Below are 21,006 nucleotides of genomic sequence, written 5' to 3'. Positions count from 1 at the left end.
TACATGCTACCCCGACAGCTTTACCCCCCTCTGCCCGGGAGCACTGGCCTGCCAGCCACCGAGGACATTTTCTGAAACAGCTTCATTGATCTATAATTCACACCCAGTACGATCCACCCATCTGAGGTGTACAATTCAATAGTTAACGTCATTTTAAGACTTTTTTTTAATGTTTATTTATTATTGAGAGAGAGAGAGAGAAAGACAGAGTGCTAGTGGGGGAGGGGCAGCGCGAGCGAGGAAGACACAGAATCCAAAGCAGGCTCCAGGCTCTGAGCTCTCAGCACAGAGGCCGATGCACGAACCGAAGCACGAACCGTGAGATCATGACCTGAGCTAAAGTCCGATGTTTGAGCCACTCAAGAACCCCCCCCCCCACCAGATGTTACATTTTAAAATAGGGGCGCCTGGGTGGTTCTGTCTGTTAAGGGTCCCTGTCTCTCTCTCTCTCTCTCTCTCTCTCCCCCTCAAAAATAAATAAACAAACATTAAAATGTAACATTGCCTGTCAAAATGTTACATCATGTTAGAAATTGTGGCAAAAGGTACCTGACACAAAATTTGCTGTTTTAACCATTTTCAAGCGCGCGGTTCACAACGGCAGTGCAGCCAACGCATCGATTTACACAACTTTTTTGTCACTCCAAATAGAAACTCTATCCCAGGTAGCAAAGACTCCGGGCTCCCTTTCCACCCTCCCAAACCCCTGGTAATCTTTAATCTCCTTTCTGTCCCTCTCAATTTGCCTATTCTCCATGTTTCGTGGACGTAGGATGGCGGGCGGAATCTATGTCCGGCTTCTCTTAGAAGAGAAGGGCAGTGCCCTCAAGGTTCGTGACACTACAGGCAGGTATCGGAATATCCTTCCTTTTGAGACTAACATTCCCTGGTGAGGATGGGCCTCATTTTGTGTACCCATTCGTCCCTCAGAGAACATTTGGGCTGTTTCCAAATTATGGTGTTGGTGAGTCATGCTGTTAGGAGTACAGGTGTACAAATATTTGAGTCCCTGCTTTAAGTTCTTTTTTGCAGACCGCAGGGAGTAGGACTGCTGGCTGAGCGGCTGTGCTGCTGTGCTACATGCGTAATTTTGTTTTACATTGTTTAATGTTTGTTTATTTTTGGAGGAGCGAGACAGAGCAGGAGCGGGGGAGGGGCAGCGAGAGAGGGAGACACAGGATCCGAAAGGCGCTCCAAGCTCCCAGCTGTCAGCACAGAGCCCAGCACCGGGCTTGAACTCACCAACCGGGAGATCATGACCTGAGCTGAAGTCGGTTGCTTAACCGACAGAGCCACCCGGGCGCCCCCGGAATTTTTTTTAATTTTCTGCCAGCTGTATTAAAAAGAGTAGAGAGACAAGGGGCGCCCGGGTGGCTCAGTCCGTTGGGCGTCTGACTTAGCCTCAGGTCACGATCTCACGGTTCACAGGTTCAAGCCCTGCCGTCGGGCTCTGTGCCCACAGCTCGGAGCCTGGAGCCTGCTTCGGATTCTGTCTCTCCCTCTCTCTCTACCCTTCCCCTGCTCACGCTCTGTGTCTCTCTGTCTCTCAATAATAAATAAACGTTAAATAATAAATAAATAAGCATTTTTTTTAAGATTTTTAAAAATCATCTCTGCACACAACACGGGGCTCGAACGCACAACCCTGAGATCAAGAGTCGCCTGCTCTACTAACCGAGCCAGCCAGGCACCCCTACTTGCTGTTTTGAAGCAGTTTTTGACTCACTTTTTCAACTGAAATTAGCGTTAAAGACTCTGTTCCTCAGACGCAACGGCCACATTTCAAAGGCTCCATAGCATTACGGGGCTGGTGGCCACTGGATCAGAGGCTGCAAACACAGAGCGTTGCCCCGGTGGCAGAGGGCCCTGCTGACAGTGCCCGATGTGTGGACAGAGTGGGGGACGCGTTGCGGGTTATGTCGAGAGGGAGAGTCTGGGCCCTGGGTCATGATGGCTGTGGCTCAGTGTACTTGGGCGAGACATGCATGGGTCTCTCGAAGCCTCAGTTTTCTCATCTAAAACGGGGGACGGGAGGGGCTGGGCTGCAGGAGGCTGCTGGGGCAGAGACAAGGTTCTAGATTTCTGCTCCAGCGGTTGGGGTCTGGGGTCTGCGGTCTGGGAGGACTTTGGGACCACAGGCGGGCACAGGAGGCATCCGGGAATGCAGGGACGCGGGCGGCACCACCCAGCACGGGACCAGAGGGGCTACCTTGGAGCACTACTGAAAGAAACACTGAGTAAATCCAACATGAGGTTCACACCGGCACCTCTAACCACTTCCTTTGCTCTCCCCACAAACCGGCCAGGCTCCCGTTCACGGCAGACCTCAGGATTGGCTGTTGCTTTGTCCAGGAGCCAGGAACGCCCTGTGCCCGAAGCTCTACTCTACCTGGTGAGCTCTCGCCTGACCTTCAAACCCAAGCCCTTTGTACCCCTCCTGGACAGATCCCCGGGTTCAAGCCTCCACTCCAGGGCACTGGGGAAGAGGCTGGGACACTATGGGAAGGGCAGGGTCAAGGTGGGACCCGAGGGCCCTTGGGACCAATGCCACCTCCCTGGGGACCCCTCCCCACATAGGTTGTGCGGCCAGGTGGCTGGAGACACTGGGCTCAGGGCCAGGCGCTCTCTGCCGGGACACCAGCGATGCCACTGTCTCCCTCTGAGTCACCTGGCCTCAGTTTCCTCAACCGCAGAATACAGCTGACAACAGTGCCAGCCTCAGGACTCACGCACGTCACCTGGCTGACACGTTGGTAACCCACGATTGTCTCCTTTGTTATCAATGATGCCGTCTCCACTCCCCCCTCCTCCCAGCTGCTCTGACCCATGGATGCACTCGGCTGGACCAAGACCCGATGGCCCTGGCAACAGTGTCTCCTCGGGCTGCTGCTGCAACTGTTTCTGGCTCTGTGCTTCTTCTCTTACCTGCGAGTGTCCCAGGACACGCCCTTGTGGTCCGCCAGGTCGGGGGCCGATGCGGCAGAAGCTCTCGACGCGGCTCCCAAGGGGTCCTCAGGGACGGTGTCCTGCCAGGGGGCGCCCTGCCCGACCCCCCCCGGGTCCTCTGCCCGCCCGCCCCTGGTGCTCCTGCTGTGGACATGGCCATTCAACCGCCCCGTGCCTCTGTCCCGCTGCTCGGAGCTGTGGCCGGGCACGGCCGACTGCCGGCTGACTGCGGACCGCAGCGCGTACCCTCAGGCGGACGCGGTGCTGGTGCATCACCGCGAGGTCAGCTACGACCCGAGGAAGCAGCTCCCCACGTCCCCACGGCCGCCGGGCCAGCGCTGGGTCTGGTACAGCATGGAATCGCCCAGCCACCGCGCGCAACTGAAGGCCCCGGACGGATACTTCAACCTCACCACGTCCTACCGCAGAGACTCGGACATCTTCACACCCTATGGCTGGCTGGAGCCGTGGCCCGGCCAGCCGGCCTCCACGGTGGTCAACGTCTCGGCCAAGACGGAGCTGGTGGCCTGGGTGGTGTCCGACTGGAGGGAAGACTCAGCCAGGGTGCGTTACTACCACCTGCTGAAAGCTCACGTCCAAGTGGACGTGTATGGGCGCTCCCACAAGCCGCTGCCGGAGAAGGCCACGGCCCAGCAGCTGTCCCGGTACAAGTTTTACCTGGCTTTCGAGAACTCCTTGCACCCCGACTACATCACCGAGAAGCTGTGGCGGAATGCCCTAGAAGCCTGGGCCGTGCCCGTGGTGCTGGGCCCCAGCAGGAGTGACTACGAACAGTTCCTGCCCCCCGACGCCTTCATCCACGTCCACGACTTCCAGAGCGCCGAGGAACTGGGCCGGTACCTGCAGGCGCTGGACAAGGACCACGCCCGCTACCTGAGCTACTTCCGCTGGAGGGAGACGCTGCGGCCTCGGTTATTCAGTTGGGCCCTGATGTTCTGCAAGGCCTGCCGGCGGCTGCAGCAGGACTCCACCTACCAGACCGTGCCCAGCATAGCTGCCTGGTTCACGTGAGCTGGCCGGGCCGGGGCGGGGGCCGCCCCACACCACACCCCTGGGGACACACCTGCCGGGACGCGGGTGGCCGGGGAGCTCGCTTAGCTGGGGCTTCACCCGCTGGCCACCTCTGCTGCCAGGAGACCGGCCCTGGCCACCTTACCTGCCAGGGGCCTCCCGCCCGGGGAGTCTCACCCACTTGCGAGGAGCCTCACCCGCTGGGGACCCCACCCCACGAAGGCACTCAGGCCCTGGGGAACCGGCCTGGGGGTCCCACCCATTGGACGCGGTTCTGCTGGGTTTGCTTGTGGTTACCCTGGCTGCTGTTAACCGCCTGTGGGGTGGCAGGTGGGCAACATTGTCACCAGTCTCCAGATGGGAATGTTCCCAGGAAAACCGAGGTCTTCTCCCTTCTTTTACAACAGCGGCTCTCACGCCAGGGTGGCTCTGCCCTCCAGGGCACGCTCGGCCAGGTGCCGTGAGGCTTGTGGCTGTCACAGCTGGAGATGGGGCGATAGCCTCGAGTGGGTGGGGGGCCACGGATGCTGTGCAACAGCCTAGGGTGCCCAGGACGTCCCCCACAACCACGAATGGCCTGGTCCCGGATGTCAAAAGATGGAAAAGCCCCCGAGGTCAAGCCCATTAGGCAGTGGGGAGTGGGGACCAGGCCGCCTGGGGGTCACTGGGGGCCAGGGGCTCTCCGGCGAAGGAGGGGGGAGGGGCGGGTGTGGTGCCGTGCGAGTGTGACATGTGGCGACCATGCGGGGCGGGGAGCGTGACCATTGGCATAAGTGTCCCCGCTGTGTGTGGGCGAAAGCCAGACCCCATGTGCTTTACAGATGAGCGGTGACCTTGAGGTGTCCCTCGTAGCGTGTGCAGTTTTGACCGTGACGACCGAACGCGTGTGCGTGGGCCGGGCGTCTGTGAGTGATCTGCTCTGCCGAGCCCCATGTAGGTGCCCAGTCTCCGTGTGTGTGTGTGTGTGTGTGTGTGTGTGTGTGTGCACTACAGGGAACCCGGCCCCAGGGATCCGTGGGGGCCGCCGGGTATGTGTTCCAATTCTCTGGTGGTCTGGGCCAGCGCCCTGTGGTTGGGATTCTGGAACTGAGTGGGAGATGAGGAACCGAGGTGCCAGGACGTCATCCACACGCACGCGCGTGCACACACACACACACACACACGGTCATCGGGCTTCAGGGGCCACAGACCTGGGCTCCAAGGTCGATTTTCCCACTGTGGATCCTGGGCTGAGCACCTTCTGTCTCTGTGGCTCAAGGCCATCTGGGATGGGGAAACTGAGGCTTGGCTTCTGCTTCAAGCAGATAGGGACCCCGGCTGCTTCTCTGCCACGGCTGAGCCGAGTCAGCCCAAACTAACAGGAATCCACCACCCCAAACCTCAGAGCCAGAAGACTGCACGGGTGGGCGGGGACCCCATCCAGCCTCAGCTCTGAGACTTCCTTCCAGGCAGACCACCCATGGGCTGGGGCCTGGCTGCCCGCCCTGCCCACGGGGCCCCTGGCAGTCCTGCCCGTTAGCTGCCTTCGGTGTGGCCAGCTGCAGCTGGCGACCCGGGCAGCAGGGAACTAGGGATGTTCCTGCTGGGCTGGATGAACCTTCCTGGGGCACCTTCTGATTTGGTCCCTCCAGCTTCGGGATACGGGACTGGGTCTGGGAGGGACACGGTGTTAGAAGGCGGTCCTGCGCTCTGCTGTGCGGGAGAGGACAGGGCCCGTCTTGGGGAAGAGTGAAGGAGGGAAGGGGCCGTGCCCTAGGGAGGCTCGGTGGAGCTGGGGGTGAGGGAAGAGGAGAGGGCAGCACATCCTCAGGAAGGCTGTCTGGGGTAGGGAGGGGGCTGCCCCTCCAGAACCTCACTCGGAGGTGCAGGAGGCCACTGGTCCATGCCCTCTGGTCCAGGGTGCCAGTCTAGGGGCCCAGCACCCGCCCCCTGCCCTGCCCTCCTCCAAGCCTGGGACCCCCACCCCTCCCCACGGTCTGGGAACCCAACACCCTGGGGTGTCCCAGGCTTGCCAAGCATCAAGGTGACACCGCGGGCAAACCTCAACAGCGCGCCGGGCTTTTTCTGTCCTCCAAGGGGACACGATGTTAAATCCCCCCGGAGCTCCGGCCAGGGCTTTTATGGGCCCAGGACCTACGTCCCCCGGGACCCGCTCTGCCCCGGCAGGCGCCGGATTCGGGCTGGACAGGGCTGGCGCCCGCCCCAGACCTATCCCCACAGGGAGATGGGCAGCGCGCATGTATTTTTAGCTAGTGAAGGAGATAGTGCTCGGTTCCCTCCGGTGGGGGCCCACCGGCCTGAGGAGGCCCTTTAGGGGAGGGAGGCCGGGTCCACCTGGGCCTCGGACTCGTCATCCGCCTTGGGCTCTCTCTTCCCACCCACAAGCTCGCCTGACGGGGCGGCGGACGAGGGACACGTCGGGGAAGGGGCACGGGGACCTGCAGGCGAGCGGGAAGGACGGTCCCGGCCGACGTCGCCCCCACTCGCCCCACTCGGCTCTTTGTCCCACGGGAGGAGGACCCTCTTGTCCACCTCCTTTCCCCCAAAGCCCACGGGATCCTCCCACCATCCAGCAGGTGGAGCCCGCCCCCGCCCCCATTCTCCCCCCGCCCCCCGCCCCCGCCCTCGGGTCCCTCGGAGAGGTGGGCACCCCCGGCACGCGGAATCACGACGCACGCTCCGCTTTCCACACTTTATCTGGAGCGGGTATTGGACAGTCCCGGGGCCTCGACGGCATCGTCTGCGCAGGGGCAGTCTGCGGCCGCGGGGCCCGCCCGGCGGGACGGTGGGCGCCGTCGCGCCGGCGCCGGTGAGGTAGGGTCAGACGCAGGCACACTCGCGCGCCGACAGCTCGTGAACCGTGTGGTAGCGGCTGTGCGCGTCCAGGAAGGACACCTCGTCCTCGTAGGCCGTCGGGCGGCAGCAGGGCTGCGCGCGCACCCGCTCCCGCCGAACCCGCCGCCGCTGGCGGAGCCGCCGCAGCCCCAGGTCGTAGACGCGCGCCGCCGCCTCGCAGGCGCCTGCGCAGTAGCGGAACAGCACCGTCTCGTCGGACGCGTAGCCCAAGCCCAGCTCGCTCACGCGCACCTCGAGCTCGCGCAGCCCGCACGGCCGCGTCCCCGACCGCGCACGCGCGCGCCGCCGCCGGGGCCCCGCCCGACGGCGCGGACGCGGGGGCCTTCCGACCCAGGGCGTCAGCTCGCTCAGCTCCACCGCGTCCGGGGCGCCCTGCAGCAGTGCGCGATCTGCGGGGACAAAGGGCTGCGTCAGCGGGTGGCTGGGGGGAGCGCGCCGGACCCTCGCTGTTCCCCGGCAAAAACAGCCCCGCGCTGGGGCGCTGGCGCAGCTGCCGCATTCCCCCCCCCCCCCCCCCCCCCGGTGCACCCTGTCCCTAAGCACCGTTGCACTGGGACTTTTTCCCTTTCACAGAGCTGCTCCCTCCTCTTGGCAGGGAAGGAAGGGAGCACTCAGCTGGGGGGGGGGGGGGTATCCTGGGCCAAATCCCTGTCCCTGATTGGGTCCCCCGCTGGCCCCACCCCTATGCTGGGCTGTCCCGGGGAACCGGCACACCCTTTCTGACCGGTGTTGGGGAGCTCCACACCAGGCTTCAACCGCTCACCCTTGGTTGAGCTGTTAACGGGTCTCTACGTCACTCTTTGGGGCCCACCCCCAATTCCCCCCCCCCCCCCCCCCGCCGCCCCGTTCCTCCTGTTCCACTGCGTGGTGGGACTCAGTTTACTGAGTCAGAAGTTTGGGCTTCGGCACGAGCAGAGGAGCAGCAGGCCTGCATGTGAGGCCTTGCGCGTGGCACCACCTAATGTCACAGCCGCCCCCGTGGTACAGGTAAGGAAACTGGGCATCCAACCCGACAGAGACTTGCCCAAGGCCACGCTGCTAGCAGGTGGCAGAGACAGAGACAAGCCCAAACAGCCTTCTTCCCGCCTCCATCGTGTGCCCAAGTTTGGCCCCCATCCAGTCGTCTTCTCCCACGGTCGCCGGGAGGTGCCCTGAGTCACCGATTCCCAGGGCCCCGTAGCCTAAATTGATTTCCCAAGCGGCTGGGCCTGCCCCAGTACCCTGCAGCCTCAGGAGAGAAGTATAGACGTGGCAGGTGGTGCGGACTGTGGGACTGCAGGGAGGGGTTCCCAAGCCCTCCGCAGGTGGCCTCATACTTGCGGTTGGGAAAGGAGATCCCGAGTTTAGCCCCCTAAGGGCCCCCAGGCCGGCACCCCCGGCTCCCAAAGAAATAGCTTACGGCGTGGCCCAAGTGGGAGAGTCTGTCACCATGGGGATGTCTGTTCCCACGGGGGGTGGGGGGGTGTCTCAGGAATCAAACCCTAGTTCTGCCACTTTCAGCCCGGTACAACTCAGGTGATGGCCCTGCTCCGGGCCTCGGTGGCCCCTTCTGCTCAAGGAGGCTCGTAGGGTCCCTGCTTTGGCTGAGGCTGGACAGTGGAAAGCTGGATCCAATGAGCATCATGTATCCAGTTCCTGAAGTCCAGGGGAGGACTGGGGTGGCTCTGGGGTCAGGTTCGGGCCTACCTCACTTAATGCTGCCTAAAATTGCACCGTGTTGTGCCCAGCCCTAAGGGATACACTTAGAGAGTTTTCCAGATAAAGCACAGATGCCCAGTTAAATTTGAATTTCAGATAAACAGTGAATAATCTCTTGGTGTTGCTGCCCTGCCTCCCTCCAGCAGGCCTGGCCACCGGCACAGGGGCTGGAACATAGGGGTGAGGTCGGCAGCAGCTTCTGCCCTTCCCCCTCCCACCGCCCCAACCGTGAAATTTCACCAGCAGCGCATTGGTCTCGGGGCCTAACACTGGGGCTCTGAGGGGAGTCCGTGGTCACTCGCTTCCCTTAGGAGGGCTGTGCCCAGGGACGGGGTCCAGGGAGGAAATCACCGGCCCACGGACCGAGCCCCTTCCCGGTGCCTGAGATTTCACCATGGGTGTTGTGCCCTCAGGTTCTGGAACGCTAGCGTTTTGGGGCCTCATCCGGGGTCTCTGGGACCCGTGTCCTGGAAGGACTTTGACGCCGCAGGAAGCAGCGGCCAAGCGGCCGACGGAAGTGGAGCCCGTGCCGCCGGCTACCCTTGTCCATTGTGAGCACAAGAAAGGAGGATTGTGTGGGCCCACGGGGCCGGCGAGGACTTGCACGCAGGCGTGCCCGTCGCCCCACCCACAGGCCCGTTGCACGCGCCCAGACGTACACCTCGGTCATCCGCGCGGCTCCGCGTGGACACGTGCGCGCGCGCGCACACAAGACGTGGGACCCACGCCCGGCCCATGCCTGGCAGGAGGGCAGAGGGCAGGTGCCTGGAAGGAGTGGGGAGTTGGGCCGTGGGGGTCACGCCCCTCCGGGGGGGGCGGGGGGGAGGCCGTATTTCAAGTCTGCGTCTCCCGCCTTCTAGTATGTCCACCTCTCCCAACTCCTGTCTCTTTGTCTCTGAGCCTTTATGCCTCTGTTTCTCTCCCCGGTTCTAGGTCTCTCGTGTCTCCCCCTCCGCTTGGTCTCTGTCCACCGGGCAGGTCAGTGGGGACTCGGGCGCAGCCTCCGTCTCCGCACGCTCCCCGCTGTGCGGTGGGGGCCTCCGGGCCCGAGGCCCAGGTCTAATCTCCATCTGGTCCCCTGGTCCCCTCGGGGCCAGAGCCTAATTCCTTATGACAGCTGAGCCAAGAGACCCCCCCGCCACCCGGGTCTCAGCCACCACCACCCCCGCCCCCATGCCACCCCTGCCAGGCCGCTGGGAAGACTGGCACCCCCTACACCCCGTCTAAAGAAGCCTCCGTGGCCCCTGCCGGAAATTCCACCGTTGTGCCCGCCCCTGGATCCCGCCATCTGACCCGCGACGGGGAGGGGCTTACACTGGGCCAGACGGGCGATCCGGACGTCCAGGGTGCGAGGTGGCCGGCGCAGTGGGGACAGCGCGGGTCCCAGGCGGTGGCTGAGGAGCAGGCCGTCCCGACACATCCAGATGGAGAGCACGCAGCTGCAGAGCACCGAGGCTAAGGCTGCCGCCTTCCAGCGCTGCATACTCGGCCTGCGGGCACGGGATGGGCAGCCACATGGCCTCCGTCCGTCTCTCAGGCGACAAACGGGCACGGGGCACTGGGCCAGACACCGGGGACATGGTGGGGCCCCTGATTTCAAACCACTTCTGCTTAATGATCAGATATAACATAGAAATGATTCATCTAGGAGCCACTGAACAAGGTTGTGAAAAATGCTGCCAAGGAAAGGGGTGGGCGGGGTGCGGGGGGGGGGGGGGGGGACGGGGGAACCACCCCCACCTGGGGGGGTCCCACAGTGCTCCCCTGAGGAGTGTGGAAAGCTGAGACTTGAATGATAGTAGGAGTTGGCCAGGCAGAAGAGAATGGCATCGCAGGCGGGGGAACAGCCTGTGCAAAAGTCCTGAGGCTGGACTGAGGTTGGCCAGTGCACCCAGGAGGCTGGGGTGAGTGGAGCCCAGTGAGCCTGGGGGAAGACTGGAAGGAGGGCCACTCCCAGCAGGGGGCACTGTGGGACCAGGGTGTGGTGGAGATTTGGTGATTTACAGCACGTTCTAGGAGGCAGGATCCCTGGGGTTGAGACTGTTCCTCACATAGTGAGGTCCTTGGGAGTGACTTCCTGTCCCTCTCTGAGCCCGGGTCTCCCCCCGCCCCCCCCCGACACATAAACTGATGCCCAGAAGGGGCATCCGTGGACCACAGCTGCACTCGACCCACCCTCAGGCTTCGCACAAGCTGGTCCTTCCTCCCAGAATATTCTCTTCCCCTCCTCCTCCAAGCCCCCCATTCCCCTCTCAGTCTCCGCCTGGAGGGCGCCTCCCCTTGGAAGCCTTCTGTGGCTGCTCATACTCCCCAGCCCCGGGCGGCGCAGGTGTGCACCCTCTGGGCCACCGCAATGTCCTGAGCTCCCCCCCAACCCGCCCCGTTAGGGCGCCGAAGACTCCCTGCTGGGATCGCCTAGGCGAGTCCGCCCTGAGTGCACACAGTAGGTGTTTCACGACGCATGCGCACCCCCCGCCCACCCGCGCCGGGACCTCTGCCGGCCGCTGGTTTACATTCCCAGCCTGGCCGTCTGGTGCCGGCCCGCGCGGGGCCTGGCGTCCGGCCCGGTGTAAACATTTGCACGGAGCGCTGAAAGCCGGGCTGGACGCGGGTCAGCAGCGCCTGTGCGCGGCTGTCGGGTGCCGGGCACCCCCGCGCGCGCACCTCGGGCCGCTAGTGCTGCTGGCCACTGCGCGCAGCCGGGATTTGCGGGAGATTTGCACCTCGGTTTTGCATGGGCGCCGCCCTGGGTGGTTAAGCGCAGGGCGTCTGGAACCGCCTCTCCCCGCCCCCGCCCCGTGGAGGCGCGGGCGCAGGACCTACAGCCGCCACCCAGCAGCAGGGGACATTAATTAAGCGCCTGCTGTGTAGCAGATCCCGTGCTGAGCCCACGAAGGAGGCGCCATGATCGCCGTTTTACAGCTGGGGAAAATGAGGCCCAAAGCAGGTAGGGCCTTACCCAAGGGCACAGCTAGGAAAGCATCTGGGATTCGAACCCGGGGTCTTTGGCGGGACCCACACGCATGGGCTGTGCTGTGCTTGGGAGCGGATGCTGGGTCATCCTGAGGGCTTGCCGCTTTGGGGGTGTTTGGTAGGGCCGTTCGCGCGGCTGTCGGTGGTGTTGGTGGAGAATGAGCTTCCTCCCCCACAGGGGGCGTGCAAGCAACCTGGGGCCAGCCTGGAGATCAGAGGTCACAGGGCTGTGCCTGGCACGTGGGAGGAACAGCGGTGACCCATGTGGCTGGAACAGAGTGAGTGAGGGGGGAGGGGAGTCCGGAGAGGGGCCCGGGGCGGGTCCTGCAGGGCCGCGGGGGCCGCGGGGAGAATATTTCATTGTCAAATTTGTACAGCAAGCGGGAGACCCCCCCCCCCCCGCCCCGAAGTTGTCAGGTGCCCACACCGCGCTCCTTTGCTCTAAAAGTGCCCCTGGTTTATGCCGGGTCCCCGTGGGCCTCACCTGGGGAAGGCCCTCTCTGGACGCCGGCACCCCGCCAGCTCTCACACCCACGTTTTGAGGTGGGGAGATGGGGGGGGGGTGCCTCAGTTTCCCTGTGAGGCTGAACGAGGCCCCTGCATGATGCCCGGCTCTAGTCCTCTGTTTCTGCTCAGGGCTTCCCTCGGGGTGGGGGTGAGGGGGTGGGACGCTGCCAGGCCCGATGGGACTCCGGCCCTGAGAAGGCCAGGCCACGGGAGCCCCTGGTGTCCTTGGAGCCACGGGACCCCCCGGAGTCCTGATGGGGGCCGGAAAGCAGAGCGCCGAGGCTGGAGGGGGCCAGTAGGCGCAGCTGATAAGCGGCTGCTAACAATAGGCCTTTCAGCATGGGGGTCACCCAACTGGTTTGTCTCTGGCTGGGACCTGAGCCAGAGGGGTGCCGCGGGTGTGGCCGATGGCTCGGGGAGGGGCCGGTGTCCACCATCAGCCTCTCGGTGTCGTGGAGCCCCCGGACCTGGGGCCGTGCGCTCCCAGCACACGTGGGGGTCACACGCTCGGCCTTCTTGTCCTCGGAGGCACGCTTGGGTGTCCTCACTCCCATACACACCCAGACACGCCTGCCTGTGCCCACTGGGACTGGCTGTCCCTCGGCCACTCAAACACGGTCCCACTGATGCTCTGTGTTTTCACACTCACCCCCTCGAATCGATGGGCCTCACGCACTCGGGCGTTTCCACACACGTCAGGACTCGCACGACCACCCCATCCCGCTCAGTCGTGTGGCTGTTCTCACATCCATATGCAAAGACGACCACATCGATGGGCGGGGGCATTTTCGCACACATCCAGCAACATTATTACACCCCCAGGCACGTTCACAAGTCTTCCTCAAGCAAGATGACACCGACGGACAAAAACGCGGTCAGTAACTCGGGTGTGTTCACACCCCCACCTGCAAACGTGGTGACACCCTCGGTTTTGAACACAGTCACCAGCTCAGCCCGTTACACGGCATGGATCACTACGGGGGTCACTCCGTCCCGCTACTCACGTGCTCGAACCCCCACCCCGGGGCATGTTGCCACCCACACCCCCACGCTCTGACAGCCACGCTCACACCGGCTTACACACTTGCACGCTCTCACACTTGTACGCCCTCACCCAGGATAGGCCGGCTTCGCTTGCACCCGATCCGGGGAGCTGTCACACCCCCGAGCGCTCACGCTCCCAGCCACTCGGGTGTTCTTAGCCTCTTGCACCCTTGGGGGCTCCCACACCAGCATTTTCAGACTCTCCCGAAAGACACACGTCGTCTCCGGCATGCTGCACGGAGAACGGGCACGGCCGCACACGCACGCCCTGAACGCACGCACTGGGACCTCTGTGCGCCCAGGGACACATACCTGCAGGCTCATGGGTGTCCAGCCGCGTGTGCATCCTGGCCTGGGGCCGCCCGTGCTTGCTCCTGCCACTCCCACACCCCGGCCGCACACTCACACACACGGGGGCACACGTGTGAACACCCCGCTGGTGTTGCCAGGCGGTCAGCTCTGGACGTTCTGGGGGCGAGCGAGCGGCATAGACGCGGAGTGCCGTGAGTTAGGTGAGCGGAAGGGAGGCTGCTGACCCAGGAGGGAGCTGCCCTGTCCTGACGACTGGTACACGGCCCTGGTCCACGCAGCTCGGGTGCCTCCCACGCTGCCCAGACGGGGCCTGGCCAGCGGTCTCTTCTCAACCTTCAGAAAATATCCCGACCCTGGAGAGTCCTCACTGCCCAGGGACGGGAGCGTTCTTAGGGGCCGTGACAGTCCGAACTTCGCCATTGGGATCAAGGAGGACTTCCACATCTAGCCGGAGGCCACAACGTGCCCAGGGCTGGGAGGAGACTCAGAGAGGGGTGATGAGTAACCCAAAGTCACACAGCCAGACAGGCGCTTCCGATCACCCAAGGAACAGCTGGGGTGAGGGTGTGGGCATGTGGGTGTTTCTAGCAGCTTCCGTGCTAGTGCCAAGAATGCTGCTCATTATCCTGGTGCCCAGGGAACGCCCTGAGGCTCCACCTTTCCATGGAGCTTCCCAGGAGACGCAGGCCAGGCATACGTGTTCCTAAGATCAACAGCCTCCTTCCTGCAGAACTCCTGGCCTCGGGGAGGTACCTGCTTCATGCTCATTCCCAGGGAGAGGAAGGCTGGGAGGGGACCCTTCCCTCCGTCCACTCATCTCTGTAGTCCCAGGGAGGCCTAGAAGCGGGGCCTGCCTGCATCTGGCAAACTCCTACTCATCCTTCAGAGCCCTGGGTCCCACATGCCCTCCTCTGGGAAGCCATCCCTGCTTCCCCTCTTGGATCCCCAGCCGTGGGTCCCTCCCTCTTACCCAGTCCTGCTGGCATAGCGTCTGGGTCCACAGCTGTCTTCTCTGGATTGGGGGGTTTGGGAAGGACAGCCTGGGCCGGGTCCTTTCAAGGCAAGGGCAGGCAGGCTTCAGTATTTCTATTCACAAAGGCACGTACCTGCTTCAGCTCTGCAGTCTCCATAGTTTTGCTCACAGGGTGCCTCCCTCCGCGTCCAGCCTTGTCCTTCTCCACCTCACCCCTGGACACATCCCCGACCTTCCTATGGGGGGGGGCATCTCCCCGAAAGGGGCCACTCAGCACCCAGAACACTAGCGAGGACCCAGGGGAGCCTGACCGGTGGCTGCTGGGACCGTCGTCACTGCCCACGGGCCGAGCGGCCATGAGGACGGATGTGTGGGCGGCCCGCACGTATGGGTGAGCTTGTGAGAAGAGGCTTGCAGATCCGGGGTTCTAGATTCTAGACTCTAGACGGGCTGATTTCCGATCCCTGCTCTGCCTCCTCCCTGCTGGATGCCATGGGGCCAGCTGCTGCCGCTCTGAGCCTCAGTTTCCCCATCCGTACAATGAGCTGCCCGAGACACCCTCCCACATTTGGAGGGCCATCTAATTCAGTGATGTCCCGCAGGCCCGGCCGATGGCAGCAGGCTGGGCCTCAGCGTGCTGGCACGCTTCCTCCCTCCGCGCTGACAGCTCCAGGGCCGGTGGCCGGGCCCGTTTCTAAGGCAGCCCGGCTCCTCTCTGTCCCCCTAGATGGCTCCTGGAGGTCCCACTGATGGGGAAACTGAGGTCCCAGCAGGGGCAGGACTTAGGTTCTCTCAAGGCAGGACTCAATGGTCCTGCAAAACGAGAAACAAATTCCGCAGCCCACAAAAATGTGCCCCCTCCCTGGGAGGCCCCAGGGCCCAGCCCCGCCCCTTGGTGGAGGTGGGGAAGCCAGGGCAGCCGCGAGCCGGCGACACACATCTGGGGGTAAACCAGGAACATCTGGCTAGCACAGCTGGTTCCGATGCTGCGTCTGCAGGGGCTGGGGGCCAGCCTGTGGGGCGGCCTCACGGGGGGGTGCAGTCACAAACACCCCCCAGCCAACCTTCCACGCCCAGCCGGAGGTGGGGGCCCGGCCTCTCTGCTTCCCCCAAGCCAGAAGCTCTCTGCTGCCTGATTGCTAGAACGATCGCTGGCTCCCTGCTACTCTGAGAATCAAGTCTGAGCTTCTGAGCTTGACTTAAGGGGCTCCGGGTCTGTCTTCACCCCAGCGAAGCCAATGGATGTATAGACAGAGTGACTTCTGGGGACACCTGTGCCGGTGGAGAATAGGTAACACCAGCACTAGTGAACAACCCTACCGCTGTTGATTTTTTTTTTTAATGTTTTTAAAATGTTTATTTATTTCTGAGAGAGAGAGTGCGAGCGGGAAGGGAGACAGAATCCCAAGAAGGCTCTGAGCTGTCAGCACAGAGCCCGATGGAAGGCTCGAACTGAGGAACTGAGAGATCATGACCTGAGCCAAAGTTGGACGCTTAACCGACTGAGCCACCAGGCGCCCTTCTTTCTTTTTCTTTTCATTTATTTATTTTATTGTATTGTATTCATTCATTCGTTCATTCATTGAGCGAGTGAGCGAGCATGAGTGGGGGAGGGGCAGAGAGCGAGAGGGAGAGAGAATCCCAAGCAGGCTCCACATTCTGCTGGAGCCCCAGGTGGGACTGGATCTCAACCTTGGTGAGATCATGACCCGAGTGGAAATCAAGAGTCGGAGGCCTAACCCGCAGAGCCGCCCAGGCGCCCCCTACTGGCGCTGTTCTAAGCACTTTCCTCATAGTAACTCAGTGAGGTATGGACTATTTTCTCTCCATTTCATAGTTGGGAAAACCGAGGTCCAAAGAAGTGAAGGTATCGGCTCAAGATCAAGCAGAGTGTAAGGGGCCAAGCTGAGATCTGAACACAGATGGTCAGGCAAACTCCTCCTCATCCCTCAAAGTCCCAGCCCCGATGCCCCCTCCACACTCTTCCTCACTGTACCGTATGACCTCTCTAATGACAATAACATCAACGCCCTGCCACGTTGGCTGTTATGTTAATTTAGTGCCAAACACTGTGCTAAGTGCTCTCCACGTGCTTAATTGTGCCCACAGACCTTGGAAAAGATGTTGGTATTTCCCACACGGGGAAGCTGAGGAGCAGGGACATAGAGCACCTTGCTCAAGGTGACGCAGCAAATCAGTGGCTGAGCTGAGGTTGAACTTAGGTCTGACTCTGAACTTGTTCTCTCGAACGCCTCCACGGTCCCCGGGATCTGGGTAGCAGGGGTAATGCTGAGGGGCAGGGGGGCAGTGGGAGGGCATGACAGGTCCTGCTGTTTGGGAGAAGGTGGGGCTGAAATCCACAGGAGTAAGAGGCTTTGGCAAAGACACGCAGCACCGCAGAAATAGCGAGTCAGGTGCCCACATGGCAGCAAACCCAGTGTGCCGGGCTGAGCTCTGCCCCCAACACGCCACATCAGCACTTACTGAGTGCCTACTGTGTGTGGCACCCGGCAGAGAACGCGGGCTGACCAAGGCTAACCTGGGCCGCACCCCTGCCACACTCCTCCCCATCCAATCAGGGAGGGGGGGTGGTCACAAGTGAGAAATAAACAAGGTAATTGAGATGCTGGCAGTTCCAAGAACAAAACGAAACAAGGCGAAGCGATAGTGACCGGGGGCGGGGGGGGGCGGCCTTTAGGTGGAGTGGGCAAGGGGGGCTTCTCAGAGGAGGCGGCATTGGCGCTGAGACCAAGTGGAGACTTGGAGCGAGTGTTCTAGGTGGAGAAGCTGCAGAAGCAAAGGATCACGGAAGCAGGGCCAGGCCCGTTGAGGGCGACCAGTGTGAGGGGCGGAGGGAGTCGGGGGACGGTGTGGGGAGATGAGGGCGGGGAGACGATGGGGCCGTGTGACCTGCGGGACCGGGGCTCGGTTCCCCACCGGTGCCTGGAGTCCTCTTCCAGAACCTGCGGCTACGCAGGTGTCTTCTCGGGGAGGCCGGGCTGGGGAGCCTGTGCGATGCGGCCTCCAGCTTTTCAGACCCGCCACTTCCGGCCCCGCCCTCTGCGTGCGGCTGGCCTGTAAAATTCCCACCTTGACCGTACCAGACTGGCCAGGCTGGCCCGGGGCTGGCCTTGCAGGCGTCCGGGGCGGGCAGGAGGGGGCTCCCTGGGGTGGGATAACAGGATCAGCCTAATTAGGCCTGGCACGGCTGAGCAGCTGGTGTGGGGCCCGGAGGGTGGCACAAGGGACGTGGGTCCTCTGCAAGCAGCCAGGACGGTGCCACTCCAAGCTGGCCATTAGACAGAAGGGGGACCAGAGGCACAGATCTCGGGCGTGACTCAAACCCTAACGCTGATTTCCTGGGAAGCAGGGCACCTGAGTCCCCAGAGTTCAAATCCTGCTTCAGGTCCCCAACACACTGAGCTTCTGAGCCTCAGATGGTGCCCTCTCTCTAGGCCTCGGTTTCCCCAACTGGGAAGTGAGACCCACCTGTGGCAGGCGGGAGCCCCTTGTCTGATTTCTCCCGGCAACAGCCCGAACCCCGGTTTCCCTTGGATTTGAAGGGAAGATCATTCTGCTCCTGGATACCTTTGCTGAAGTGCAAGTGTGGCTGTTACCTCCCCTGAAAGTAACCTCCCAAAGGTGTCCGGGGACAGTAATGGTGTGGCTGTTGGTGGCAGGGCTCCTGGGCCTCGTCCTTCAAGGAAGACAGACTTAGACTCAGGGTAGACCCAGAGCGAGGAGCAAAGGGTGTACCTCAGGATAGGGGGATCAAGGGTGACTTCCTGGAAGAGGGGCATTGGGGCTGGGGCTGTGAAGGATGAGTAGGAGTTTTCTAAGTGGGAAAAGAAGGGGAATTCCAAGAAGCAGGAATTGCACACGCAAAGATCTGGCTGGCTGGTTCATCGGGAGCCTCTCATCCCCCCCCCACCCCCCACCCCCAGGCGTATCAGGCACCAGGCTTGTCTGATCCTGTGCTTCAACCCAGCACATAGTAGCTCGATGCTTGGGAGATACGTGGAGCATGAAGGAACGATCCCCTGGCTAGCCCAGCCCGAGTTTCCTCAGCTGTGAACTGGGGAGAACCAGCCTCCTCCTGGGCCTGCCCAATGCTTCCTTGGTGCTCACTAAGCAGAGTGAAGACCCCATCTTCCCTCCATCTCCCCACGTGGGCCTCCCCCCAGAGGCCCAGACTCCCTGCTCCACCTTGGGGACCAGGAAGGATGCATCTGCAGAGGAATCTATAGCCTCAGCAAAGAAGGCTGGGCCCAGTGATGCCAGAGGCATTAAAGGCCCATTCCTCCCTCCTCTGTGTTTCCGGCCCTAGCCTCCAGGAATCCGTCCTTGAATGCCCCAGCCCAGTTCTCCCTGTGCCAACCTTTCAGAACAGCCTCTCCCTCCCACACTCACCTAGACACCCTGGATTTTCCGAAAGCGGCAGTGCCATTTTCTGCCTCCAGATCTTTGCATGTGCAGTTCCTCCTACCTGGACTGCCCTTTCTTTTCCCACTTGGAAAACTCCTACTTATCCTTCACAGCCCCAGCTCCAGTGCCCCTCTTCCAGGAAGTTTCCCTTGATCCTCCTATCCTGAAGGAGACCCTTTGCTCCTCACTCTGGGCTCCACCCTGGGTCTATGTCTGTCTTCCTCGAAGGACGAGGCCCAGGAGCCCTGACACCAACAGTCAGCCACACCGTCACCCTCCAACAAACATCTGTGGGAACAATCTCTTGATTGTGTCCTTGTGCCTGGCTGGAAACTCGTTTCTTCTCCTGCCCCAGACTCTTGAAAGCTATATCCTCTGCTCCTTTCCCAAAAACTGAGGCCTGAAACCTAAGGGGACAAGCACTGATGGCAGAATTTCAGCCAGTGTGCCCTGCCACGGAGGGGGGTGTTTCCTTTTCTTCCCTGTACCCCTAGAATTAGCTCTTTGCAGCTCGTCACTGGGAGTGGTCTATAAAGCCCGGGGTTGGGGGTGGGGCCTTCAGAACCCTGAACCTCAGGAATCCTAGGACGAAGGGAATGGGGAGGGGTGTCCAAAAGGCCCCAAGGCAAGGGGTTAGGGTGGGGGTAAACTGGTAAAGCTGGGAGTCGTCCCTCCACTGACATCCGCCTAGACCAGTCACGCCCCATTGGGGCTTCCTCAGCCTGGGGCACTTGAAGACAGACAAAGTGTCATGGAACACAGAGGGGAGGATGTTGGGCAGAGAAAGGGCAGGGCGGGCAGGCAGGAGTGAGGAAAGTCAGGGGTCTGGCCTCCAGCAACCCCCCCGCCTCCCAGGACCCTGGCCCTGCTCCCCAGATCCAGGCTGGGGTCCCAGACTTGCAGGTCACCACAGGCCCGCTGAGCCCAGCAAGTGACGACACCACAATGCATGCTGTTTCTTGGGGGAGAGGGTAGTGGCGCGCCAACCCCTGGAAGCGGCCGTTTCCTTCTCCAGTCCCACCCCAAATCTGCCGTCTGCAGCCACTTCTGCCTAATGACTCCTAGCCCACAAACTGCACCTTCTGGGAGAACTGTGAGACTATCCTGAGCAAGAAATGCCTTTTCTAAAAAGCAAGGAAGGCACGGCCCCCTCTCCTTCAAATCCAGGCTTTGCCCTTAAGGGACTACCCTCCCCCCCCCCCCGCCCCCCAAATAAGGGTTTCGCGCCCTCTTGTGGCTGAACAGGCGGCTCCAGGAGCCGAGAGCGCCGGGCCCTTACCGGAGGACACCGTGTCCCCGGAGGCGGCGGCGGCTGGAACGCACCACTGACAGATGTTTACTTCTGCGGGCAGCTGGGCCGCGACGGCAGCTCCCCGGCTGGGGTCTGCGGATCCGAATGCCCGCCCCCCACAGCCCCGTGCACACCACAAGGCAGCGCGGCTGTCTGGGTCTCGCTCTCCTAGAGGCTGGGGAGAGGATTCGGCTGCCCCCGCTTCAACCCCTGTTCAGACGCACGCTTGGGGGTCCAAGGAGGCGGAGGCGCTCTCGTCCCGTCGGACAAGGACCCTGGCCAGATCCTGGCTTGGAGAGGCACCTAAGATCGCCCTGCCCACCTCTCCCCCCGGCCGTGCGCGGACCTGTCGCCCCCTTGACCCCACATTCATACACATACCGGTTCATGGCTGGAGGAGGGAAGCCACCGGTCTATCCCGAGCCCCAGTAAGCTCCCAAACCTCCGTCCAGGGGGCCGGTCCCCCCTCCCACCACCCGTGCCCTGCGGTCCCCCGCCTGCCCCTGCTTACCTGCTCGGGGTGCCCGACTACCCGTCAGTGGTGGCCGCGCCTGCCGCCCGCGCCGGCCCCAGCCCCTGCCCCTGCCGCCGCGACCGCCATCCGGGCCGCCTGGGCCCGCGGCGCCCGGGGGGGCCCGGGCCGGAGGGGGCGGCCGCGGAGGGGACGCGGCGCGGGCCGGCCCATGGGCCCCCCCCCCCCCCCCGGGCTCGATCAGCCGCGGGCTGCGGCCATCCCGGCCGGGCTGGGGCTGGGGCTGGGGGTGCCCTGGACGGCCGGCGGCTCCGAGAGCGCTGGGTGCGGGGGCGCACGGACGGCACGGGCGGCCTGGGCGCGCGGCGCTGGGCTCCGGGGCTGCGGCGCGAGGGGCCGGGGCGCTCGGAGCGGCTCCACCGCGCGCTCTCCCGCCGCCTCCGCCGCTCCCGCCGCGGACGGCTTGGCCGGCGCGGG

The 21,006-nt window shown here is 62.7% G+C and overlaps 2 protein-coding genes and 1 long non-coding RNA gene across 3 annotated transcripts; 2 read left to right on the top strand and 1 right to left on the bottom strand.

The window, feature by feature from the left end:
* Positions 1–1,073: 1,073 nt before the first annotated feature.
* On the top strand, positions 1,074–5,095 carry LOC132678052 (3-galactosyl-N-acetylglucosaminide 4-alpha-L-fucosyltransferase FUT3-like). The gene has a single exon (XM_078443523.2). It carries the CDS (start codon positions 2,827–2,829, stop codon positions 3,976–3,978), a length of 1,152 nt encoding a protein of 383 aa, XP_078299649.2. The 5' UTR covers positions 1,074–2,826; the 3' UTR covers positions 3,979–5,095.
* Positions 5,096–6,632: 1,537 nt separating this feature from the next.
* NRTN (neurturin) lies at positions 6,633–21,006 on the bottom strand. The gene is made up of 3 exons (XM_060629954.3): positions 20,569–21,006; positions 9,847–10,022; positions 6,633–7,223 (listed from the first exon to the last, which is right to left on the bottom strand). Exons 2-3 carry the CDS (start codon positions 10,013–10,015, stop codon positions 6,799–6,801), a joined length of 594 nt encoding a protein of 197 aa, XP_060485937.2. The 5' UTR covers positions 10,016–10,022; positions 20,569–21,006; the 3' UTR covers positions 6,633–6,798.
* Positions 7,234–13,247, top strand: LOC144615755 (uncharacterized). The gene is made up of 2 exons (XR_013554351.2): positions 7,234–7,821; positions 9,466–13,247. It is a non-coding gene; the product is annotated as an uncharacterized LOC144615755 (long non-coding RNA).

This window comes from Panthera onca, chromosome A2 (assembly GCF_046562875.1).
Source record: "Panthera onca isolate mPanOnc1 chromosome A2, mPanOnc1 haplotype 2, whole genome shotgun sequence".
In the NCBI taxonomy this organism is placed as follows: domain Eukaryota; kingdom Metazoa; phylum Chordata; class Mammalia; order Carnivora; family Felidae; genus Panthera; species Panthera onca.
Note: the sequence above shows the minus strand (reverse complement) of the source record. Positions and strands in the feature narration are given on the sequence as shown.

Excerpts from the sequence above, each read along its gene's own strand:
- LOC132678052 (XM_078443523.2), top strand. The coding sequence starts at position 2,827 with ATGGATGCACTCGGCTGGACCAAGACCCGATGGCCCTGGCAACAGTGT.
- NRTN (XM_060629954.3), bottom strand. The coding sequence starts at position 10,015 with ATGCAGCGCTGGAAGGCGGCAGCCTTAGCCTCGGTGCTCTGCAGCTGC. Across the intron at positions 7,224-9,846 it reads GATCGCCCGTCTGGCCCAGT|ATCGCGCACTGCTGCAGGGC; the intron begins GTAAGCCCCTCC and ends TTGTCCCCGCAG.